This window comes from Apteryx mantelli, chromosome 22, assembly GCF_036417845.1.
Source record: "Apteryx mantelli isolate bAptMan1 chromosome 22, bAptMan1.hap1, whole genome shotgun sequence".
Lineage (NCBI taxonomy): Eukaryota > Metazoa > Chordata > Aves > Apterygiformes > Apterygidae > Apteryx > Apteryx mantelli.
In genome coordinates this window covers 9,158,828-9,181,247 of record NC_089999.1, presented here as the reverse complement: position 1 = coordinate 9,181,247, position 22,420 = coordinate 9,158,828, and the positions used below count along the sequence as shown (strand labels likewise).

General features: G+C 55.2%; 1 protein-coding gene and 1 long non-coding RNA gene across 3 annotated transcripts in view; one reads left to right on the top strand and one right to left on the bottom strand.

Annotated features, from left to right (window-relative positions):
* The window catches only part of SMG6 (SMG6 nonsense mediated mRNA decay factor), a 117,899-nt gene that overhangs the window by 50,230 nt on the left and 45,249 nt on the right, over positions 1 to 22,420 (top strand). For both annotated transcript variants that reach the window (XM_067309919.1, XM_067309918.1), the window contains exons 11-13: positions 5,965 to 6,081; positions 6,631 to 6,799; positions 15,935 to 16,136. In XM_067309919.1, the coding sequence (XP_067166020.1) occupies positions 5,965 to 6,081; positions 6,631 to 6,799; positions 15,935 to 16,136 (488 nt within the window). The remainder of the gene's footprint in view (positions 1 to 5,964; positions 6,082 to 6,630; positions 6,800 to 15,934; positions 16,137 to 22,420) is intronic.
* Positions 14,401 to 15,941, bottom strand: LOC136993952 (uncharacterized). Its single transcript, XR_010886236.1, has 2 exons — positions 15,851 to 15,941; positions 14,401 to 14,665 (listed from the first exon to the last, which is right to left on the bottom strand). It is a non-coding gene; the product is annotated as an uncharacterized lncRNA (long non-coding RNA).

Below are 22,420 nucleotides of genomic sequence, written 5' to 3'. Positions count from 1 at the left end.
CAATAACAAGGGCAGCGCGTTGTGTTTCCCAGCAAAAGGACACTCGCTGCTGAAAGATGTATAGCACTAATTAGAAATACATAACATCCGGCCACATGGCAGCCTTCTCCCGGCCGCTCCATTTCCTGAGCTCAGACGACTTTGACGACAGTTGGTTTATGTTTTCCATGAATATAATGTTCTCAGAGAAATACAAATTTCTCCCAGTTACAGAAGTCCCCGTTCGCTCCGTCTCTGTCTTCCCCCTCCCCGCGCACCCTCCTCCCCTCGAGCCAGGTAGATTTATGAGTGCCGAAAGCTTGGGTTGGAACCTGCTGCCGGGTGAGTCGGTCCGTGCGTGGGGCGCAGCCAGGAGCCCGGATGGATGTTCGCAGGGGGCACTGCGGCCGCCCCGCTTGCTACCCCGCTCTGCTCCGCAAGCCCCCTGCAAAGGAAACTGCCTCCCGGTGCAAAAACCCGGCTCCTCAGGCAGACTGATACCCAGCTAGAGCATTCCCCCTCTTTCCTGCACGCGGAGGGATGGGAGGACTCTTCTGCAGCTCAGAGCGTTTTTGCAATCTTCAGAAAAACCAGCCTAGTTCCTAGTTGCTTTGTCTCTGTGCTCGCAGCCCGACGCCCATGAGCTCCCGTTTTTTCCATCCCGTCCCCTCTCCCTGCTCTCGGGCTCTCTGCTGTGGAGCAGATAGGCTGGGCGCCAGTTGGAGGACGCTGGGTCCGGTCAGCAGCTCGCAGCAAGCAGCAGTGACCGGTACGAGGACGTTTTTGCTGAGCTCCCTTTGCGCTGGCCTGGAGCAGGGTAGTTGCGCAGCTGGGCACCGCGTAGGCGAGGTGCGAGGGTGGTTAGGTGTGCGAGAGGGTCGTTAGGAAGCTGGAGCATGCTCAGGGAGGTGCAAGCTTAGGAGATTTTAGCTGCTAAAATGAATTGCTATTGAATATGGAAAAACTGCTGTATTTCAGATGTTTATAACTTGGCCAAGCGTGCACAGATTTCTAGTAGGACAGGAAAACTCTCTGTTAAAGAGGTTATTCTGCAGCAAAATCTCAGGTCCCATTTCCAGTATTTGAAGTTACTAGATTAGCTCAAGGAAAAGGTTGTAAGTTTTTTTGTTTTTTTTTTCTCACAGGGGTAAGCCACTATCTTGTTTCCTAGCCTCGTTCTCGCAAAGAGTCGAACTGTTTTGGCTAAAGATTCCCGGAAGAATTCAGGCTGAGACAGGCACCCAGCCTGGAAAGTTCAGCTCTGATAGCTGAAGTTTGAGCCAACTGGAAAAAGGGTCTTAGAGTGGCTAGTGTCGGGCTTAATAACGTGGTGCTAGAAACCCTGCCTGCAAAGTCATCCCGCTGGCCAGTCCAGCAGCTGGAGCCCTAACATCCGTGATGGGTTTGTTGTGGGCTGCAGGGCTCTCGCTGATGATTCTGGTGTGGAAAGATGGATCTTCTAGACAAATCCAGCCCATTAAGTGTGGGGAAATGCAAATGCAGGCTGTTGTCTCAGTCTGCAAAGCGTTTGAGGACGTTCCTGGTTTGAAATACTCTGCCTGCTCCTTGCTAGCCCTGTGCTGTGTTGCACACACCCCGTAGTTTTGCTGGTGTAGCTGGTGTAGGGCTACAGGCGACCAAGAAACAGATCCAGCTTGAGCAAGCTCCCAGCCTAGGTGGCAGGGGTTTTCAGGCCAGCTCAGCCCCGTGGTCTGACTGCAGCACGGCGCTGTGGGCAGCGTGTCGGTACGGCTGGGCATTGCGCAGCACGCAGCGAGGGTGCGGGGTTGCTCTGAGTCAGCGCTGGCTGCAAACGCTGCGGGTCCCGAAGCCCTGACCTCAGGCAGCGGTTTAACACGCAGTTATTTAGGTAACGGTGCCAGCTGCACCGTCCTGCTCTGCCGCAGCCCGGCAGCCTGGCTGGCGACGGCGGGGCCGACCGGGCCCCGAGTTCCCTCTAACCCTGATGAGCTGGTGATTGAGTTCGCGGGGCGACTGCACAGGTGAGAGCTGTGAGGTGACGTGGTGACAGGGGCTGTTTAACTGATGCCGTCATTCCTGGGAATGGGGAGGAGGTGGAGGGAGAACTGGCTACGGCTGAGCCTCGCGCTCAGCACTGCCCCAGCAGCACCTTGCGCGATGTGCTCGGTGCTCTCCTACGGAGGGCCACCGCTGTGGCACAGAGGAGCCGCGTTTCTGACCACGACCTAGGGGCAACCTCTTTGCATCTGATTTCAATGTTGTTATCTCGCGCTGCCTGATCACCTCCCCACTGCCGCTCGGCTGCGTGGCGTGGCTGGTGTCAGTCCTGGTGAACACACGAGTGTTATCTGATCACAGCCTAATTCGGATTTTAGAAAAGGAAGTGGAGTGCTGGTTTGTGGCAGCCTCAGCTGATGGCGTGCCATCGCTCCCCCCCGAAAGCTGTCTTTGGCACCGTGCTTTTGAGCGATACCTTTGGTGCTAGGATGCGGGGTTCCCTGACCTGACGGTGTAGTTCTGCTCCTCCTGAGCCCGCTGCATGTCTGGGGAAATGGACCTGGGATTTCTAGAGTTAGTGCTGACCTGAGCAGTCAGGATCTCTCTGTGGGTTCTTGTTTGTCCGTGCCAGCTGGTCCCTAGGTTATACAAGTGCTGTTCAACCGCGGGGACAGCCAGGTACGGGAATCGCCTTATTTTCATTTCTGCCACCAAGAACATCTTTCTCCATGGACGTCGTGTCTTAGTGCATTACCAGCAGCACAGACCGGTGCTCAGCTCCGAGGTAACAGATGCCTCGTGGGCTCCAAAGCAGAGCAGATTGATTGCTCCAACATCCATTTCAGCGTATTTTTTACAAAGTTGTTTTCTCTTAGCCAGGGTAGACTAAACCACATTGTGCTGGGAGCAAGGGACCTTGCTGTGGATGCGGAGAGGTGATTTTCTTAATGCCCAGGATTCAAAACACTCCACAAGTTTCTGCCTAAGTACCCTTGGTTTCCTGAGTGCTGGTACCCTCACCGGGACCATTTTCTGTCACATGGTCAGCCAGGGGCTGGCTTGGGGTCTGCCGCCCCCCAGGCCTCTGTGCAATGCAGTTGTGAGCACTAGCTATGAGCTCCCAGCTCAGTTAGAACTGTAGCTTCCTGCCTCCCAAGGAAAGTGATGAAAACGCACAAAGAGAAAGTTTCGCCTGATTTATGGGGCTTCCTCTTTTGTTCTAGAATAAGCTCTTAATCGCCTCTGCTGGCAAGGCTGGGAGCTGGAGTGCTGGTGTATGCTCAGGGTCTCGAATAAACGCGCCCCGCGCTCTCACCTGGACACCTGCCCTTCCCGGCAAGGAAGGCCAGCGGGGCTGTTGGCCCGGAGGAGCGTGGCGAGCCTCCTTGAAGGGACGCTCGCAAGCCTGGCCAGCGAGTGAACTTTCAGAGCCGTGGGAGTTTTGCTTAATGTAATGATAAGGTGACAAGGCCCACGGTAGCTGAGCTGGAACCAAGGGGAAATGACCCTTGAATTCGTGTGTCCTGTTCCTCTCGCCTGCCCTGGGGGCAGCTGTGTAGACCATGCCGGGGCTGAGCGTCGGCCGGGTGCTTGAAGCAGCGTGGCTCTGCGTAGATCAGGCCCAGGGTGGTGGGCACGCAGGTCACTGCTGTAGCGATGTGAGATGGTCCTGATGGAGCTGTGGCCATAGTGCGGAGCACAAGTGAGTGGTTCGCTGACAGCTCTGTTTTGGCATCTCACGCTCAAGGGACCTTATTATTCTCCTTTGGCTGTTTACTGTCTTACGGGAAACGGGGAGCCTCTGAGAGCTGCCGATGGCAGTGGGGAGGGCTGAGGCTCTGGTACCAAGCGTGGCCACGGCCACCGCAGAGCACTGCTCCAGAGTTTGGAGCTGATCTCTGAAATACATCTGGGCCATGCAGCATTCATGGCCTTCAGCATCACAAAAACATAGCTCTGAGCTTTGACTTTTTGTGCGGGGAGAACTTACGCTTTTGTACCAGCGTAGTTTGGGGGTGACTACGAGCCTGGCATGAACACAGGACCTAGCACCTGAGGGTGCTGCCCACCCAAAATGTCCCTCCGAGGCTGCTTGCTGAGATGCCCAGAGCTGTCCATGCAGTGCTGCGGCCGCGCGGTGCCTGGGGACTCGCCAGTGCCCAGGTGTGGCAGCACGATGGTCATGGTGACACCGTGCGTCTGTTTAGGACAGGAAGTGAAGAAAGTCAGGTCCATAAGTGGAGTGAGGGAAGGAGGGAGTTCAGAAAAGACAACTGTAATTTCTTGGACTGGACTATGGCCAGAGCACTGGGACTAACACTCCTAATTGTGGGAAAGGCTTCATGAAAGAGATTTACCGTCCCAGAGTGGTCACATCTTTAGTTTTATGTTTCCTCCAAAAGTTGACAACCCCTGTAGCACAGCACTTCCTACCATTGCTCTGCAGCATCGGCTCAGCCCCAGCTCCAAGAGCAGAGCACCCTTGTTCGGCAACCGGACACTTCTGGTGTCACCCTGGGTCACCCTTGGTGGTCTCCCCACTGGGTTCTGAACTTGTTGACTGCAGTAAGGGCAGGTCATTTTGTCCTGTATTTTCTAGGTGCGTGTTAGTTGTCTTCAGGTTGTTTTTAACCCCCTACCCCATTGCTCTGAAATAATTTATTTTAAAAATCCCGCGTTTGCTCTCTGCACTGCAAGCATGTTGCTAACCCCTGCTGGAACGGGGTCTCTCTGTCTTGCTTAAATCCTCCTGCCCTTTGCTCGAAATCAAATCTCTGTCCTGCCAGGTCAGGAGAGCTCAGTGTACACCACCGTCTTGTTGCCTGTGTACGGTGCCAGCTCCTCTCCACAGCGGAGATGCCCAGGAGCCATGGACCTGAAGAGGGCTTTCCCTCCCCTGCCTGGCTCCTGTGCTGCAGGGTTTTACCTGCCCGGGCAGCGCTTTGGAGTCGGTATCTTCACGTTTGCATTCGCTGTAAGAAAAGCTTTGCCTGGCTTGTGCCAGCTTTTCTCACAGTAGCTGCGGGGCGAGAGGTGGAAGCGCTGGCGCTGCAGCGGGTGATGTATGAGCCTGCAAGGTGCTAATGCAGAGCGGCCACCGCAGAGCAGACGTCATGGGCTTGCAGGAAACCCTCCCGTCCCCCTGGCCGGCAACTCCGCTCCTCCCAGCGGTGCTTCCCTGCCTCCCTCTGGGCAAGTGCGTGGCCAGCAACTCCCCCCCACGTCTCAGGGGAGGCTGCAAAGTGGGGGCAGAGACGCTCCGGAGGGCAGAGGCTGCCTGGAAGGCTTCAGATCTCTCTTCTGCCATCGGGCGCTGCAGTGCCTGAGGGAGCGCGGGCAGCCTGGCGTGCCCCGTGGTGCTCCAGGCCTTGCTAAATGTAACCCACGCCCAGCTCCAGGCAGTTCCCTCGAGCCAGCTCCCCGCTGCTCTCGGCAGCCTCAGAAGTGGTTTCTGGCTGGGTGTAGATGTGCTGAGGGGATTTGCTCTCACTCCGAGCCGGCTCTGTTTGGAAGAGCTGTGGTTGTGTGGCATCTACTTGAGTAACAGCTTCAATTAAGCTCTCTTGACAAGCTGTTGTGTGACTGGTGAACTAATGGGAGGAGCCCCCTCCTCAGCTGCTGAGGTTAAAACTCCAGCAGGGACAGAGATCAAACATGCAGCTAATTACCCTTTTAACACTTAGACATATCCCCCTCCTTCAGGGGAAGGCATCAGCTCCAACAGCAGCTTCTGTGCTGGGAGCCCTGAGAGCTGGCTTGGGCCAAGCCGGCTCAGCACATGAGGCGCTTTGGGGCATGACATGGGCAGTGAGACCGGAGCCCTTTCCTTTTCCAGAGCTACTCTAACCGCCTTTTTTCCTGGGTCAAAGAAAGGTGTGGGCTAGGGGAGCCCCTTTCCCGGCAGAGATCCCTGCCCCATGCAGGATGCGGGAAAGGAGGTTGCAAGGTGAAGCCAGGAGGGAGCATCTGCCCTGCTCCCTGCTGAACTCTCTCTTTGTCTCCTAGAGTGTGTCTCTGAAGACTGTCGCTCTGTCATCCAGGAACAGGCCACGGCCCTGGGGCTCTCGATGTTCTCCCTGTTGGTGAAGAGGTGCACCAGCCTGCTGAGAGAATGTGTGCAAGGTAAGGGAGTTACCAGCAGGACTCGAAGCAGCTGTCTGTAGGGCAGCCTGATCGGGTCCAGGCCCTCATTCCCTGCTTCGTTGTACACCTCTTCCTCTCTGGTGGGGCCTTTCGTTTCTCCCTCGGCATCCAAAGCTCTGCCCAGGTTTTGGCTGGATCACCCAGCAGGAAAGCCCATGATGTGTGCAGGCAGAAACGCTTGGAAAAAAGGGATGGACATAAGGCACGCTTTCTGGCATGTATTGGAAACACCCTGAAACTGGGGCCCTAGGACCCTACTTCTGTGACTGACGCGCTGGCACCCTACTGCCCTCAATAAAAGGGATGATAGGCATCCCAGCTTGCCATCCAGGCCAGTCAGCGTAGGGGGAATAGCTCTGACTTTTCACTTGCTCTGGGCTGTAGCTGTTCTCTTGCACCTGCAAGGCTGGGATGTTGGGGTCCGTTGTGCATTCACTGTCCCTACCCGAGATGGGGGGACTGCCTGAGACTGGCTCTCAAGGGTTGGCTGCAGCAAACTGCGTCAGCTCTTGTGTCTCATATTTGCAGCTCAGCCACAAGAGGTGGAGCAGGAGGATGAGGAAGATGACATCAAAGTCTCTGCCTTGCCTCAGGACCTGAAGGAGCTGCTCCCCAGCGTGAAGGTTTGGTCGGACTGGATGCTTGGCCACCCGGACACCTGGAATCCTCCTCCTACGTCTCTTGAGCTTCCCAGACAGTACGTGCATCTTCTAATCTGTCTTCTGGTGTCCACTCCCTCCCCGGGGCTCCTTGTGCCACCTTTCCCTGTCATTTGTGCTTGGTCCGGGATGTAGCACTCTCTGATCTGAGCACTGCTCTCTCATCTGGGAGAGCCTCATTATGCAGGGATGTTTGGTGGGGACTTGTCACCCTTGGTGACAGATGTCCAAATCAGGAGAAGACCTCTGCGCTGAGGGTGCTGGGGGTGAAGTGGCTCTGAGGGACCAGGTGCTCTTTGCTTCTGTGTCTTAGAGGATGACCCATGAGCCGGATTTTACCTTGTGCTCAGGATGTGTGTCTGCTTTTCATAGGATGCATCTCCCTTAAGCCTTCTGCTAGCCCAGCCAGCTGAACAGACAGGGTCTTCCTCTCCAGAAAGAGGAAAGACAGTTTGCAGCATGAGTGTTTTACAGCCTTTTTTGACTAAAACCGGTAAACCTAGGTCAGGCTGGGCTGGGCGGGAGCAGCTTGCCTGTTCCTGGAGCTCCAAAGTCGCCTCCCTTTTGCTTCAAAACCAGCTTGTCTCTACCCCTGCAACACGAAAAAAGGGTTAATTTTCTAAACTGGCCGATTCCAGCCCATTAGTCCATAATGCGGACTAGGCAATTTGCATATTTTTGGACAGAAAATCAAGTGAAGGGGCCAAGTATGGAGTATGCGAAGCAGTGTCTGAGCATGCTCCGTAGCTGCTTTCCCGCAGGATTTTCCATCTGCCTCCGGTACTCCGGATCCAGAGCTTGAAATCACGTCTTATTGTTAATCCAAAGGAGCCAGAACCCAGGGTGATGGGAAGGCGCATTAAGAGTAATCCAGCAAAGTGGCTTAACCATTAATGGGTCCCCGCTCCGTGCGTCAGGTCCAGTCCTGCTCTCCTAGTTTATTGCCTCTACTCCAGTTCTTTTTCATTTGGCTGAGGAAATGGAAATCTCACACAGGAAGTTCTGGGCCTCATTTTGTGGAGATGGAGTCTGTTTTCTGTTTGTCGGCTGCTCGGTGTGGGACCGTTGCCTGCTCATGTGAACTGCTGCCCATCTTTGGGCAGGAACTCAAACTGGGATCTGTCACGTGAGCGCGTTTGCACCAATCCCCCTGCCGCCTTGCGCTGCCTGTGCAGGGAGCCGCTGAGCCGTTGGCGACGGGCAGGCCTCGAGATGGAATTTCTGATTGGGTTCGCGCAGCCAGCGCTCGGCGCGTTCCAGGGAAGAGCGGCCTCCCCCCTCCTTCGGGGTGTGGACGAGGGCCGCTCTGGCGATGCCGCGGGGCCTGGGGCTCTGTGCCCCCGGGCTGCCAGAGCAGGTGTAGACTGCGGCTTTCCTGGCGAGGCAGGAGAAGGCGATGGTTGCAGCCTGGCCCCCTGAGAGACTGGTACGTGGACATGGGGCAGAGCACGTGGTCAATGGGGAGCAGTGGGTATGGTCTGGGGGCTCTACTGAGCAAGCTCCTGGCCTGTGCAGCCGAGGAAGGTCGTCATCATGTAGCGAAGGCTCAACTGCTTCCCCATCTTGCTTTCTCCCTGGAGGGTGGCTGAGCTGCTGTTCTTGTCCTCTCCATGCCCTTTCTCTACAGCGGGCAGCCTTCTTCGCTTTGGCTGCCAGCTCCCTCAGGCCTCGTGCTCCTTGCCTCACCGGGAACATCTCTTGTCTATGGCGAGGAGACTAGCTGGTCTTTCAGCCCAGACCTTTTGTGTTGACCAAGTGTCATGTACCCAGGTGTTGGTGATCCAGGACTGAGGGACAACAGTAGCTGAGCTTCCCTGGAGATAGTCATAGTGGTGAATGGCAGGGAACCAGTTCTGCTCTGGGGAATGACCTGGGACTTGCATTTTGCCTGGAGGTAGGAAAGGAAAAGGGAGCACTCACTGGGTTAGTGTTTCTGCTCTCTATTGGCACAAGCCTGCTGTCTAGCCTGGGACTGCTTGGCAATCAGGTATAGTCACCAAGTTCAGGGGTTTAGATAGGAACAGCTTCAAAGAAGTTTAGAAGTAGAACATGGGTCAGAGCAGCAGGCATGTTGGAATAAGCCAAGGTTTGTGGGCAGGATGAGCTCAGAGGTGGGGAGAGCACGTGAGGAGCGAGCGCCGAGGCCAAGTCACAGAACCAGGTGAGGGGCCTGTGCCATTCCATGTGCGCTCTGCACCTGGTGGCAGTGGGATGTGTTGCGAGGTCACTTCACCAGATGCTTTCCTGCCCCCATGCCAGCAGAGAAGTTAGTGAGACAGGCTGAGACCACCTCCCGGTACTCTGCGCCATTGCTTTCAGTGCCCTTCCTGGTGAAGTGGGCACAGAAAAGAGACAGCAAAACCTGAAATACACAAACACCCTGCAAAGATGCCATGAATGTGCTAAAGCCTCTGGAGAAAGAACAGGCCCAGTACCCACCTGGCAGCCCACGAGGAGCAAAGGCCTGGCCCAGAGCTTGCATCAAAGTGTAGCTTGTCCGGGGCCAGCCCTGCAGCCAGAATGACGGCCTGGGCCCTGGGCCAGCAGGGCAGCTTGTCAAGGCTCCACCAGCGCCCGGGGCCTGGGATGATGGGGCTATGCGTCCTGAGGCCTCTGCTCACGCTGCGTTCGCCATGTTCGTGATCACTAGTTCTTAGTAAGTGAGGGAGCTGGGGGACTTTGAGAACGTCTAAACTCAGCCCAGCTGTGGCAGTTGGTTTATTGCTTTCAGCTGGTACTTGAACCCGGGTCCTGGTCTTGGAGTCTTTCCCAGGTTTAATCCCCGGAGCTTTCTCTGCAGCTGTATGACACTGCGCTGACCCCGAATGAGGATAGGAAAATAGAAACGGTGCCAAGCCAGAGTCTCTTTTTCATTTGGAGTCTGGCTGTCTGCCCATGACCAGGGTTACATAATGGGAAACATAGCTGGGGCTCTGGAGAGCCCGCGTTTCACCACGCTGCCCAGACCTTCGCATTCTGATGCTATATATCTTCCTAATTGTAGCTCGGATGCATTTATCACACTGCTGGATTTGAGTCCTTACAATAAAAAAACACCAAATTCCTCGGCTTGCTGCTTTCCCTGTTGGACAGAGACGGAGGGAAAGGTGTGAGGGGTGAGCGCTGCTCAAACCCGGCACGCAGCACCGAGTGACATAGGAGTGGGCTCTGGAGAGCAGGAAGGGAGGCTCAGGAGGTTGTGTCTTTGGGGTCATTTTCTTGGCAGTGACTTGGGAATGAACCCCACCTCTTGGCAGGTATCTGCTCCCTAGCCGGGAGACTCAGCAGTCCTGTGCAACCTGGATGAGAAGCTACATCTTTCCCCAAACCGACTTTCCTTGGTCTAGCATATCCATCCAACAAATGATCGCTGTGGCTCAAAGGATGCTTTGGGAAATGTTTTTAGGACAGGAGGCTGTAGAGAGGCTGCAGGCTGCCTGGATCCCTCTCTTGGGGCTAGTGAGTGTATTTGAGGAGCGGGTGGTGTTCCTCCCGCTGTACCTGTTTGGGAGAGGAACTCAGCAAGCTTTCCTTGGCTCCAAGGAAAGCTTTTTTTGTCATGTGGTTCCAGGATAGTAGCTAAACCTGATAGTGGACATCTTTGCCTCAGAGCAGCAAAGTGTCCTGTATCTTGGGAATTGCTTGTCTAGATCAGACTGCTTGAATGCAGGTGCTCCCAAGTGCTCTTCTAGCTGCAGGCAGCAGTCACTTCCATAGCTTAACATTCAGTCACCTCTCTGCGTGGTTCATGCGTGGTTCACAAACGCATTGAGGACTGAACACTCAGCTGTTTCAGGTGATAGCGCCGCCATACACCTGGATCGGAGTAGCATCTTTCAGACAAACTGTCCCCATAGTGATTTGCAGAGATTGGCAAGACAGAAGCGGTGAGTCCCGAGGAGAGGAGAGCAGAGTGAATTTCCTAAGGCAGAGATACTAGCAATGTGTACAGAGGAGACAGAAGGCAGATCTCCAAGGCGGAGAGTGAAATGATGGTGCGGCCCATCATTAGCTTGAGGTCTAAGCCGGGGAGACTCTGGGGAGCTGGGGTGGGGTGCGGTAGGCTGCTTTCGTTCAAGTGAAGTCCATCTCCTTTGGGACATATGGCTGAGGAGCTGAGATGGGGAGAGGAGGCTGTGCATGGAAGAGCAAAACTTCTGCTCGCTCTACGTTATTGCCGCAATTAATCCGTTGCTAAATGAAACGCAAGAATCAATGAGGAAGCCACTGGCTAGACAATCTGCCACAGGGCTGACCCTGGAGAATCTGTGCTCCTCCACAGTGGAGTAGAGGGCCTCTCAGTTTGTGGAGACTGTCTGCAAGCGTTTAAAAATGGTTAATTTAAACCAAGTATTAAATTAAATCCAAAAGCTCTGAACAAATTCTAGAGCTTACCTTTCCAGAAAGATCTGCCAGATCTCTCTCATCACATCAGTCCTGTGGAGAAGTGTCACTGAGATGGCAGCTCCCAGGGGGAGAGATGGACACAGCCTTGAACAAAGTGCCAAGACCTTGTTGGAGTTACTGGAGACTAAATGGAAAATCCCTTTCCCAGATTGCAGCCCTGTTAGTAATGCTGGCCACCAAAGTTTCCCTATCAAGACATCAAAGCAAGGATTCAGAGGTGTCTCAGTAGAGTAAACCTGGCTGAGAATGAAGGTAAAGTCGAGCGAAGTAGGAGCCAAAAGACGCTTTAGAGAAGGGGTCTGTTTTAAAGCAGAGGCTGGTTGGGAGAGGCTGCAGGTCTTTGGGAGAGGAACGTCTCCCTGTAACTCTGCCAGCAGGTCCGTGAGAGTGGAATGGTTTTATGGAGCACCCGACTGACCAAAGGGACCACGTGTAGGGAGGGCAGCAGTGAGCGAAAATGGTTGGTGCCATGGGACCGAGCGGCTGTAGCCATGTCCCCTCCCTGATGGCGAGGGCTGTCCCCCGCTCTGGGCAGCTCTGCCCCCCCGTCCAGGGCAAGGCTGGCGAAAGCTCCCACCTCAGACACCTTTTGCTCCTTCTAGAGGAGCCGCTTTTCGTTCAGCTTCCCCCGGGCTGGCCTGGGCGGTGGGTGTGGGAACGAGGAAAGCCAGGAAGGGGATGCGGAGCGCTCGAAACGTTGGGGCGGCGAGCGCCGGTGCCTCCTCGCCCCAGGAGTGCAGCCCTGCCGGCGGCTCGTGCTGGGCTGCTGCCTCGGCCCCCGCTCGCCCCGCTCGCCCCAGGGGCGCGCGAGCCCAAGTCGTTTGCCATCTGCGCGGCAGCGCTGATCTTCGCGGCTCGGCAACACAATGCAGGGCTTCTTTTGCTCCGCTCTTTCCGGGTTTGTTCTGCAGCTGTGGAGTTTGAATGTTAGTGTTTAAACAAGCTGGTATTACACAGGAAACGGCCACCTCCACAGGCCCCCGCAGGCTTGTAACATGGGGTCATTGTACTCGATATTAATCACCAGGCGGCCCGCTCCCCCAGCGAAGATGGTGGCTTAGGCGAGAGCGCTGCGCGGCTTCGGCCCCCGGCCAGCGGGGATTCGGCGAGCGGCAGGCTCCGTCCCTCGCCCGGCTGCGCCGCTCCCCCGGTGCTCTCCGCACATCCCGCGCTTGCCCGCCCGCCTCTTGCCGGGGGTCCGTGCCCAGCCACCTGCGGCGTGCTGGGGACGTCCGTCCTCGGCGCTCGCTGTCCCCACGTAGGCCGGCGTGGCCTCGCCGCAGCCGTGCTCTGCCCCGGGCCGCGCTCCAGCCCTTGCACTTGGCCGTGCACTTGTGCGGCGCTCTCACCGTCGCCGGCACGGGCTGCGTCCTGTCGGCCTGCAGCTGGGCTGCGCTCGCACTGACAGCTACATTAAACCTGGAATCCTGAGGCAATAAAAAAGAAATTAACTCTTATTTTTTTTTCCTGTCCTAGTGGAATAAGCAAATGTAAGTGCGCCTGTGGGGAAGTGAATGAACCCCCGTTCGGAGGAAAGACCTCGCGCTAACCCCCTTCTCGCTTCCTCGGCTAGAAGCTCTGGGAGCCTCGGCCGCGTACCTGGGAGCTGCGTGCTGGGGCTCAGCGTCGCCTCCACAGAGGGATGCCGAGGCCGTGGCACTTCCAGGCAGCTGGGCCTGCGCCGACTTTGTGCAGAGGCTCCAGCGCGGTTGGGTGACCTAAGCCAGAAACACCTGGACGTAGCCGTGGCGTCCTGGGAAGGGGCGGAGGGAGAGAGCACCTGATCGGGCTCCCAGGGGTTGTGTGAGCTTCCAGAGGGAGTGCAGAGCAGAGCAGAGCGGGAGAGCCCTGGGGCTGCACAGTGTCCACGTGGTGCATTAGCCGTCTCTGCATCTCATGGTGGGTAGCAGTCGTAGACTAGCTTGGTGGTGCAAGTGCTGGAGCTGCGCTGCAGAGGAGGAGCTACACTAAAGGGAAAGGTAGAAAGTTGTCAGCCCCTCTGTCTGCTGTTACCTCTGTGTCGCAGGAGGAAACCAGGGTAAAAATGGCAAAGCCGCCTTTGTTGCTGTTTTGAAGGCTCTGCAGGGTGCTGCACATGTGAGGGTGCTGCCCGGCCCCTGACCACTGGTGCAGAGCTGCTCAGGGTTGCACGGCGGCGAGCGCTCGCTGTACAGTGAGCCAGCACAGCCTGTGGTTTGAGTGAAGGAAGCCCGGAGTGGAAACCTAACACGTCCAGTGCAAATGACAGATGTGGCAAGGCGCTGCGAAACTGTGGGGAGCTGAGGATGAAGAGGATAAAGTGACAGTGACTGCTCTCACGCTCGGGGCAGGGGTCTGCCCTGCCAGGCGATGCTGCGCGGGGGCAAACCTGGGGCTGCGGGCTGGGAGCAGGCAGCTGCAGGGGGCAGAGGAGAGGGGACGGTGCACTGGGTTAGCTGCAAGGCACGTTAATGTTAGCAGCGTCAATTCGGCGACTGTCCACGTGGCTTTTTCCTGACAGCGGGTGTGAAACCCTTTGCAGGGAGGTGGCTCCGTATGTATGGTCTGGGCTTCATCACACTGCCGTCCCTGCCCCGTCTTGCCCAGCATCCTGCCACTGCTCTCTGCCTCCCTCCCTCCCTGGTTACCTCTGTCCCCTGCTTGCAGCCCTGTTTCTTGAGGAATACAGGCAGGGTCTCTGCGTGGTTTTTCTTCCGTTTTCTCCCTCCCAGCCCCATGCACCTGGCTATCTTGGCCCTCCGGGAATGTCCTCCGCATGGCTACCTGTCCCCAACAGTGCATTGCACTCGCGTTTTCCCCCACGGGTACGGGCGCTCTCCCTGTTCATCTGCCCGCCGATGCCCGGAGCCTTTGCAGCTCCTTCGGCCGAGCCCGGCTGGCGGGGCCGCGGGCGCTGTGTGCCCGGCCTCACGCAGCAGGGCCTGGCTGCCAGCAGGGCCCTGGGGGGAGCTGAGCCTCCCAGCCCCTGCGCATCTCCCATGGGCAGAGCTCGCCTTGGAGGTGGCCCAGAGCAGCCCTATCACATCCGGTGCTTGTCTCTGCAGCCTGGGCCGGAGGATAAACTATCAGGGCTGTGGGGCAGTGGATCATTCCTCTTATTATTTTCTTCTTTTGCAGATAGGGGTCGTGGAAAGTTCAGTTCCTTTTAACCCTCGCAGCTCTGTTTATTTTCCAGCTGGTAGCACAAACGCAGCGTTTCCCATTACATCACAAAGGGCCTCGGACAGATCCCTCCGAAAAACGTGTTGCAACTGTTTATTTTTTTCCATATTTAAACATTTCTGACAGCCAGACCTGGCTGAGCCAAGCGATGGAGCTTTGTGAATGAACCCAGCTCCTGGTGTCTGTGCGCAGAGGGCTTTGAAGGACCTCTTCTCCTCTGCAGCGCGCTGGCTGGGGCTGGCTTAGGGACGTGGGCGACTCTGCGTTACATGTGTGCTGATTACGTGCCGGGCCGTGATTAATGGCTGCTCGTTCTGCCTGGCTCCCAGGACGCTCTTGAAAACAAGATGTTTCATTTCAGTGTGCTTTCCTGGTACACTGATTCCCGTAAATAACTGAGTGCAGACTCTGTCCACCTGGAGCGGTTCAAAGAGCAGGGGGCCTCCCTGCAGCCGCGCGGCTGCCTCGGGCTGGCCGTGGTCACCGCTGCACCCCCAGGTGACTGGGCCGCCCAGCGCCTTTCAGGGCAGCGCTGGCGGCGCGGAGGGGCAGCCCTTTGCACTGGCACCAGCGGCAGAGCGGCTCCGCTTTCCCGTTCCCGGCATTCTTCCCGGTTTGCATACGCACACGCACAAAATCCTGTTTAAGTGCTTTTAAAAATAAGAGCAAGCCATCCTGTGCAAGGCAGCCCGGCGGGCCGGCAGCTAGCTCGGCACGCCGAGCTGCAGGGCCTGCTGCCTGCTTCCCGCGCTCCGGCCCTCTCCGGGGTGCCGGCCCATCCCCGGGACGTGCTCGGCGGCTGCTGGAGGGATGGCGATGTGCAGGGAGCGCTCAAAGGCTGCCCCAGGCCTTGCGTTCGCGCCTGGGGCCTGGCACGTCACTGCCGCTCGAGGAGGGTGCGACACCGCAGAGGCAGTTTTGCAGGAACCTCGCAAGTGTCGAAGCTGCGGCCAGAAGCAAAGCAAAAGTTAGCACCCCGTGGCTGGGTTTGATCTCAAAAGCCTCGGAGCTTTAGAGCGTGGCCGTGGCGTGCGATGGCGGATGCCAGGGGGGTGAAGGAGTGGGGGCCTCGCGCTGGGCCAGGGCAGTCGGCTGCAGCACTCGCCCCGCTGGCGGCACGGGAGCGCAGCCCTGCTCCCGGCAGGCTTTGAGATTGAGTAAGGCGACTTTCCTGCCATCTGGAACAGGCCGGGCTGCTGTCAGCCCCGCGCGGGGCTGCGGGGGGGGGGGAGCGGCTTCCCATGCGTGCGCCGGCTCTGTCCCGGGCAGAGGTGGGCAGAGCCGCGGGGAAGGCGAGATCCTGGGAAACGCCTGCTCCGAGCGCGGCGGCGCGGGCCCCCGCGAGCCGTTCCTACCGGCAGAGGAGGGGCGGCCGGTGTCAGCGCCGGCCGCCTCGCGGGCGGGGGTCCGAAGCCCTCCCGGGATGGGTGCCGGCGCAGCTGCGGCCGCGGCCCTCCCGGCGGGCGGGCGGGCGGGCGCTGCCAGGGGCGCGCGGGGCGGCGCGCGTTGCCTCGTCTCACCTCTCTGGTATTCGCTGCAGCGTTGCAGGCAACTCCCAGCGCATTCCAGCCCCGCGTTGCTCACGTCTCTCCTCGTTCTCCCAGGGTCTCAGTAGATGTGTGGGCGACGCTGGCTGACTTCTGTAACATACTGACCACAGTGAATCAGTCGGAGGTGCCCTTGTACAAGGACCCAGATGACGACCTTGCCCTGCTTAGCCTGGAAGAGGATCGGCTGCTCTCGGGCTTCGTCCCCCTGCTGGTCGCCCCTCAGGAGCCCTGCTACGTGGAGAGGACCTCGGACAAGGTCAGCAGTAGGCCAAACATCCCCCCTCGATTCCTCCAGACTTTTATTCTTGGGAAGTTTTCTGTGCAAACGGAACACGATTAAGTCATTGAGAAGGGTGTTAAGGGAAAATATCGACCTTTCAGCCGCTGACATCCAGCTCTGTGTCATGAAAACCCCTCTCGACTTCCTCTGGTGTGTGTGTGCTCGCTGGCATGTTGTATATACGATCATTTCCTCACTTGTTTAAATAGTGCAGCTTGTGTTGGCAGTGCTCTCGGTGCACTCCAAATGGTTTGCATCATGCTTAAAGCACCCTCCCCCTCCCCCCGGCCACAAAACTCGGCGTTAGGAAAGCAGCCAGGACTTTTTTCCTTCTCTAAAGAGGAGAGTGATAAATAGGTGACTAGAGAGAAGCAGACACCATGTGTTAACGTACAAAAGGCTTTTAGGAATATGAAGCGTTCCCCACCGCCCGCTCTCTATTTTCCTTTCTTTGCTCTAGGAGCCCATTCTAGCCTGAACTTTCCTTCGGCTGTTTGTTTTTAGAATAATGAAATCAGTTCCCTTGTTGATGTGGGGTTTTGGGTCTGCTCTCTGCCACCACCTGGCCAGAAGGGACCTGGGGGCTGCGTTTGGATAACGTGCCTGGGCCTGGTGGGGGATGGAAGAGGCGCGATGGCATTTGGTTTGCAGGCCCTCGGCAGCCCGGCGGGATGAGAGTGGCTCTCAGCAGCTTCCTGCTCGGAGGCAGAGTTGCAGCACCAGAAACCGTGCTCTCCTGGGAGCTGCCGCGCTGCTTCCCTGCGAGTTCGGTGCTGTATGCAGACAAGTGGGGAGGCAGGGGCTGCTTTCCGTGTGTGACAGTGTGCGTTCCCGTGTGCTGCTGCTGCTTGACATTTTCCTGAACTGACTGTGAGAAATTTGGGACCTCTGTCAAGAGGGACCCGAGAGCTGCGACTTTCTGTTTCACTTCTCTGTCTGCCCTGGTCGTGCTCACAGCAGTGCCCACGGCAGCAGAGTGCAGGGTCCCAGTAAAACCGAAAGCTCTCCCAGTTTGGGGAAGCACCTTATTCCAGGTGAGAAAACTCCACTGTGAGAAAAGCATTTTGAAGGTTCTATTCAAAGGGGTTAAAATTTCAAGTAGGTAGTTGCCATTTCTGCCCCAAGGAAGTGTGTTTGTCCAGGCTATGTTGCTGGCCTTACTGGTGGTCCTGTGACCCTTGCACCCGCAACCATAATCCAGGGCACCCAGGGAGCAGGTGAGGTGGCCGAGCAGGTCCGGTCAGAGAGTGCCCGGGGACTTGTGGGATGGGGTCAGTATTCCCTGAGATCCGCCTCTTCTAACCACACACTGGTTTATTTGGAGTGCCATCTACCTGCCCTGCCAAGCACTTGCGCTCACGTGTGTAAAGGAAGAGAAATATCTTTGTCCCAGAGACTCACCTGAGACTCAGAGCTGAAGTTTCTCACTGTCTTGGTTCCATTAGATTCTAGCACTTTATAAAGAAACCGTACAACAAACCCGGGGGGAGGTGGTGCCTTTCTAGCACAGCGGCGGCCACACAAACCTCAAGGACTTTGAGGCCTGATGGTACCAGCTGAACCCTGCTAGGAGGCTGAAGAGGCAACGCAGATCCCAGACAGAAGGAGCCAGGCCTGGCTGCCCCATTTCTTTTGTCTCCTCAGTGGGTTTTGTTTGTTTTGAAAGCAGCTGACTTTGGAACCGGGATCCCACCCAGCACGCTGGGGTGTTACCTTGCGCTTGCACTAGTCTCTGAGCCCCTGTGTGTGCAAGTTGTGTTGTGCTGCCTTCTGGGCAAATCAGCTTCTCCTGGTGTCTCTGCCTGAAGCACCGAACGCATCCCGCGCGGGTAGGCAGAGGAGCCCGCTGGTGCTGCTGTTACCCATGACGTGCTGAGCAGAAGCAGCAGGTCCTGCAGGGTCTGTTCTCAATCCAGCTCTGGTCAGTGTTTTTATTAATGTTCTGACTGGTGAAACTGCGAGTGTGCGTATTCACCAAATGACGCCAAAGAGGATCAAGGGGAGACCAGTGAGACTGATCAGACATCTCAAAAGCCTGATTTCCAAGGAGGGACTGAAAGAGCTCTGGGGCTCTTTAGTCTAGAGAAGATTCAGGGAAAATGATGTAAGCTTTCAATTACAGAAAAAGCAGTTGCAGAGAAGAGGAGAACAAGCTCCCCTTCAGCTCCACACTGCATGGCACAAGAAGGAATGGGCATAAATAGCAGCCGAGTAGATTAAGGTTAGACTTTAGGAAAGGCTTCATAGCTTAGGGTAGTTAAGCACTTGAAAGTAGACTCCTTGGAGAGGCTGTGGAATCTGTTCAGCTTTAGAGACTCATAAAAGCAGGCTGGGTGGCACTCTTAGGTATGGTGTGGGTAGAGCTGAGCTGCCCTGGAAAAGGAGGCAAAGTGACCTCTTTGGACCCTCCCAATCCATTTTATGAGATTCAGTAACACTGTAGAAAGGAGTTGGAGCGGCAGCTATGTGACTGCAGTCAAATGGTTACCTTGTTCCACAGACCTTCTCCTTCTCCAGTATTAATGAAGTGAATTGTTTGACTGTCCGGCATTGGGGTGATGTTGAACGCAATGCAGACCAAACCATGCAGATATGACCGAGGCATGAACCAATATGCCTTTCATGAGTGACAGTGAGCAAGACACAGAAAGGCAGCACCCACTGCAGTGGAGCAGCTCTGTCTGCAAGGGCTGCATCCAGTCATACTGCAGGAACTTTTCCCTTTTGTGCGCTCCTTGCTGGTTGCTGACTGAGCTGCAAGCAGGTGAGAAATGCTATTTCCGTTCAGCAATAACTATTTTCAGTACTGATTTTTCATTCCTGTATAGCAAGTGGTATTTTTCTGCACCCAATTTACTTCTCTCAGATTTTTAGTCTTGGCCTCATTTTCTGACTAAGTTCATGATAGTTCTTTGCTGGAGAGGCAAAGAAAAAGTGCTGCTGTTTGCATGACACCCTGTGAGTATTGTGTGAGCAGGGAGGAGGATGTTATGCCCAAGTGGCTCTGAGAAGCTGCTCTGTGATACCTTTCCTATGAGTTGCATGACTGTTAAAATACCTTTGACTCTTTGCAGAAAGGGTGATGTCTCACCTTGCTTGCTGATGCTCCATATCCTTACCCCATGGTTTTGCACCATTGTTTCTTAATGAATTTAGAAAAATTCAGAGGAAAGAAATCTGTCTGAAGGCAAGACTGGAGAGTATTGAACTTAAAATGATTATTGGCTCTACCCAGAGGATGGTTGTTTTGTAAGTTGTGTAGGGCAAACACTGTGCTTGCTACTTCTTTTTGTTCTCTAAGTCCCGTTCAGCAGATAGAGTGCTGTATTCAGCCAGCGTTTCTCAACAAGTTGTTGAGCATTTGGCCTGGCTCTTATTTTGAGTGAAAATGTTCTGACTTCTTTCATTGCCATGAAGCTGTGCGTTAAGATTCCTGCTGGAGCCAGTGTGATACTGAGAGCTTCTCAGCGTCTCTTGCACTGCCGTTGAAGCTGTAACCAACAAAAGCTGGCTCCAGGGTGAGCATAACTTGGTGATGTTTTCCTGGGCGTATGTTGGGCAGATATCCATTGCAGCTTGTGTGATGGAACACCATCGAACGTACCAGTCAACAGCAAACTATGCAGCCTGGTGCCTGAGCTGTCAGACCGTGTCTGCAGCGTTCGCAACCAAAAGAGACGTTGCCAGGAATGGGAGCCATTGGTGCTCAACACTGTGCCCCAGGCGAGAGCAGGGAATACTGACGTGGCTGAGTTAGGTGCAAGAAGAAGGGAAGGTAACGAATGTGGATTCGTCGGAGGTATATGGTGCTGCTGATGGGGACTTTCAATGGAAAACATTTGGGCTGTGTTGAGGTTAAAACAAGTCTTAGTGATGGTACATCTGAGCTGTGCACGAGTCTTTTCCTGTGCAGCACCAGTTGGCATGTTCTGGGGAACCCGGGACATGTCCTGGTTTCCTCAGCTGAGGAAATAGCTGAATATTGTGTTTCAGGAGCACCCTGCTCCAGCAGTGGACCATGGAGCTGGTGGCAAGGCTGGAACAGGACTGTAGATTGCCCACCAGGGAGCAGAGCAGGAAGGTCCTTGTTCTCCATATGGCCACACGCCATCGCTTGTCCCTGCAAACTCTGCGTAGGCTCGGTGTGTGCATCTGAAACCTGCCCAGCCTATACGCAGCCATGCGCCGAGCCTGCGCCTGCAGTGCGCGCTCTGCCACATGCCCCGCCAGGGAGATGTGGAGGAGAAAGTGTTAATGTCCCTTCCCACAATAAAACTCTCTGCATGGGGGGTCCTGAAACCTGAGCCTCTCTCTCCTCCCCCAGCCCTGACACACGTTAATAAAAGGTTTTTAAACGCCAATAAAAAGGCAGCAGCCCCAGCTCACCAGGTCCGGGGCCCAGGGTCCTGGGGAAGGCACTTCACAAATGTGTTTTTTGCATTTTCAGGCTTTTGGCTGGTGAATAAGATTGAAGAGAAATACTCCTTCCCCTGATAACAATACAGTGAGACGCAGGATCAGCAGTGTGTGGATTAAAACCAGACGGTGCATGATTAATACATATGCTTATAGGGCTAGTCACTGTGGTTCCCTCCTCTGAAACAGAAAAGCAGCACTTTTTTTTTTTTTTTTTGCATGTGCATGCTCATGTGTGGAGTGGACTGTCTCAGATACTCATCACTCAGCTAGTCTCAACCCTGCCTCATCTCACAACGCAAACTAAGAGTCTTAAAATGTGAGGCTCTGAAAGCTAGCTAGCAATGCTGTGCTGTCCAAAACCTAGAAACAGGGTCATGCGTGGCTCCTCCAGTCCCAGGGTGGACCACTTAGATTTTCACACTTGCTGAGGTTCCTATTTCACAAGTACTTTCTTCCTGCTATTTTACCTACTCACCTATCAGTGCAGATAACCTAAAATCCTAGCTTTGTTCTCTTTGAAAAACATGAATCTTTTTCCTCTCGACTCTCCAGTCCAGATGGATGTTCCAGCTTTTGTCCTCTCTCTAGTTCCCCCACCATACTCTAGATCTGCAGAGCTAACAGCCTTTGAATGAGCTATTTAGGAGCCTTTTATAGTAGGTTTGGGCTAAAATTAGTCCTGTCTTGTTATTCAGTTCACTTTTTTACAGTATTTCAGTCTTAAGGCTTTCAGATATCTCTTGGCAATGTGTAGTAATGTCTGATGCTTCTCAGAAAGAGAGTCCCAAGTTTAGAAGTCCAGGAGGAATGGCTGTCAGAGTGATGGGGCTCTGCCGTGCCTCTGAAACCCAGAATTTTTGTCCTTTCTGAGAACTAATGCCTCCTGGGCTGCCAGGGATGAAATCCATGTTAGAGTGGCTACATTACAGCGATTCAGGGAGGACTTCTTGCAGGGCAGGAGGAAGGGTAGCGAGACCAGGACTCTGAGAGGACAAACTCATTGTAAGCAGAGAGAAAACCCCAGTGAGTAGATGTAACTGTTTTCTCAGCATCCTTTCCATATTCCCATTCCATAGCCTTTGAACATCTCCCCTCCAGCTGGCAGGGAAACGCACTCAGCCCATGAGAGCGAGAGCTTCCAGCTTGGAGTTCGGTCCAGAGAGGAAAAGGGAAACTGTGAGCAGTGATCCGAGCCCCAAGTAGGAGAGTCCAAGGAGGAGTCATCCTTGAAAAACTCCTTCCATCCCTGCCTGCCTCGGTTTCCAAACAAGCAGTGAAAGGCCCCTGCCACACACAGCCCTGCTCTAAGCTGGGACTTGGCAGGAGCTGGCAGCCCCAAGGCAGCAGCTAGAAACGTTTACGTTTTCTGACCAGTATCTGAACTCCATCCCAGCCTTGACCTTCCCTTTCATGTGGTGTCTTTGGATTGTAAAAGGTGATCAGGCTAAATTATGGGTCATGTTGGAAGATGATGTCATTAGGTGATAGAAAAGAGGCTGAGTTTTGTGCCATCGAGGAGGTAGCACGCAGATGTCACCATCCTTTGCATTTCCCTGAACTCCGGGTGCCAAGGCCTGCCCAGACACTGCCAGAGCATCTCTGTGTCCTGCCTTTGCCAGGTGTCATTGACACAGTTCGCAGTGCGAGGTGTCAAGCTGTGTCTGTGTCCCCTGGGTCAGGGTGGCAAGGGAGGGTGCACTGGCGTCTGTTGTGCTTCCAGTTGATTTTTTCGAACGTGCCTTTGTAGAAGCAGGCATGAGTGCTATCCTAGTGATTGGTGCTGCATGTCATAGGACTTTGCAGGGCGTGTTCCAGAGGGATATTCTGATCACTTATCATTT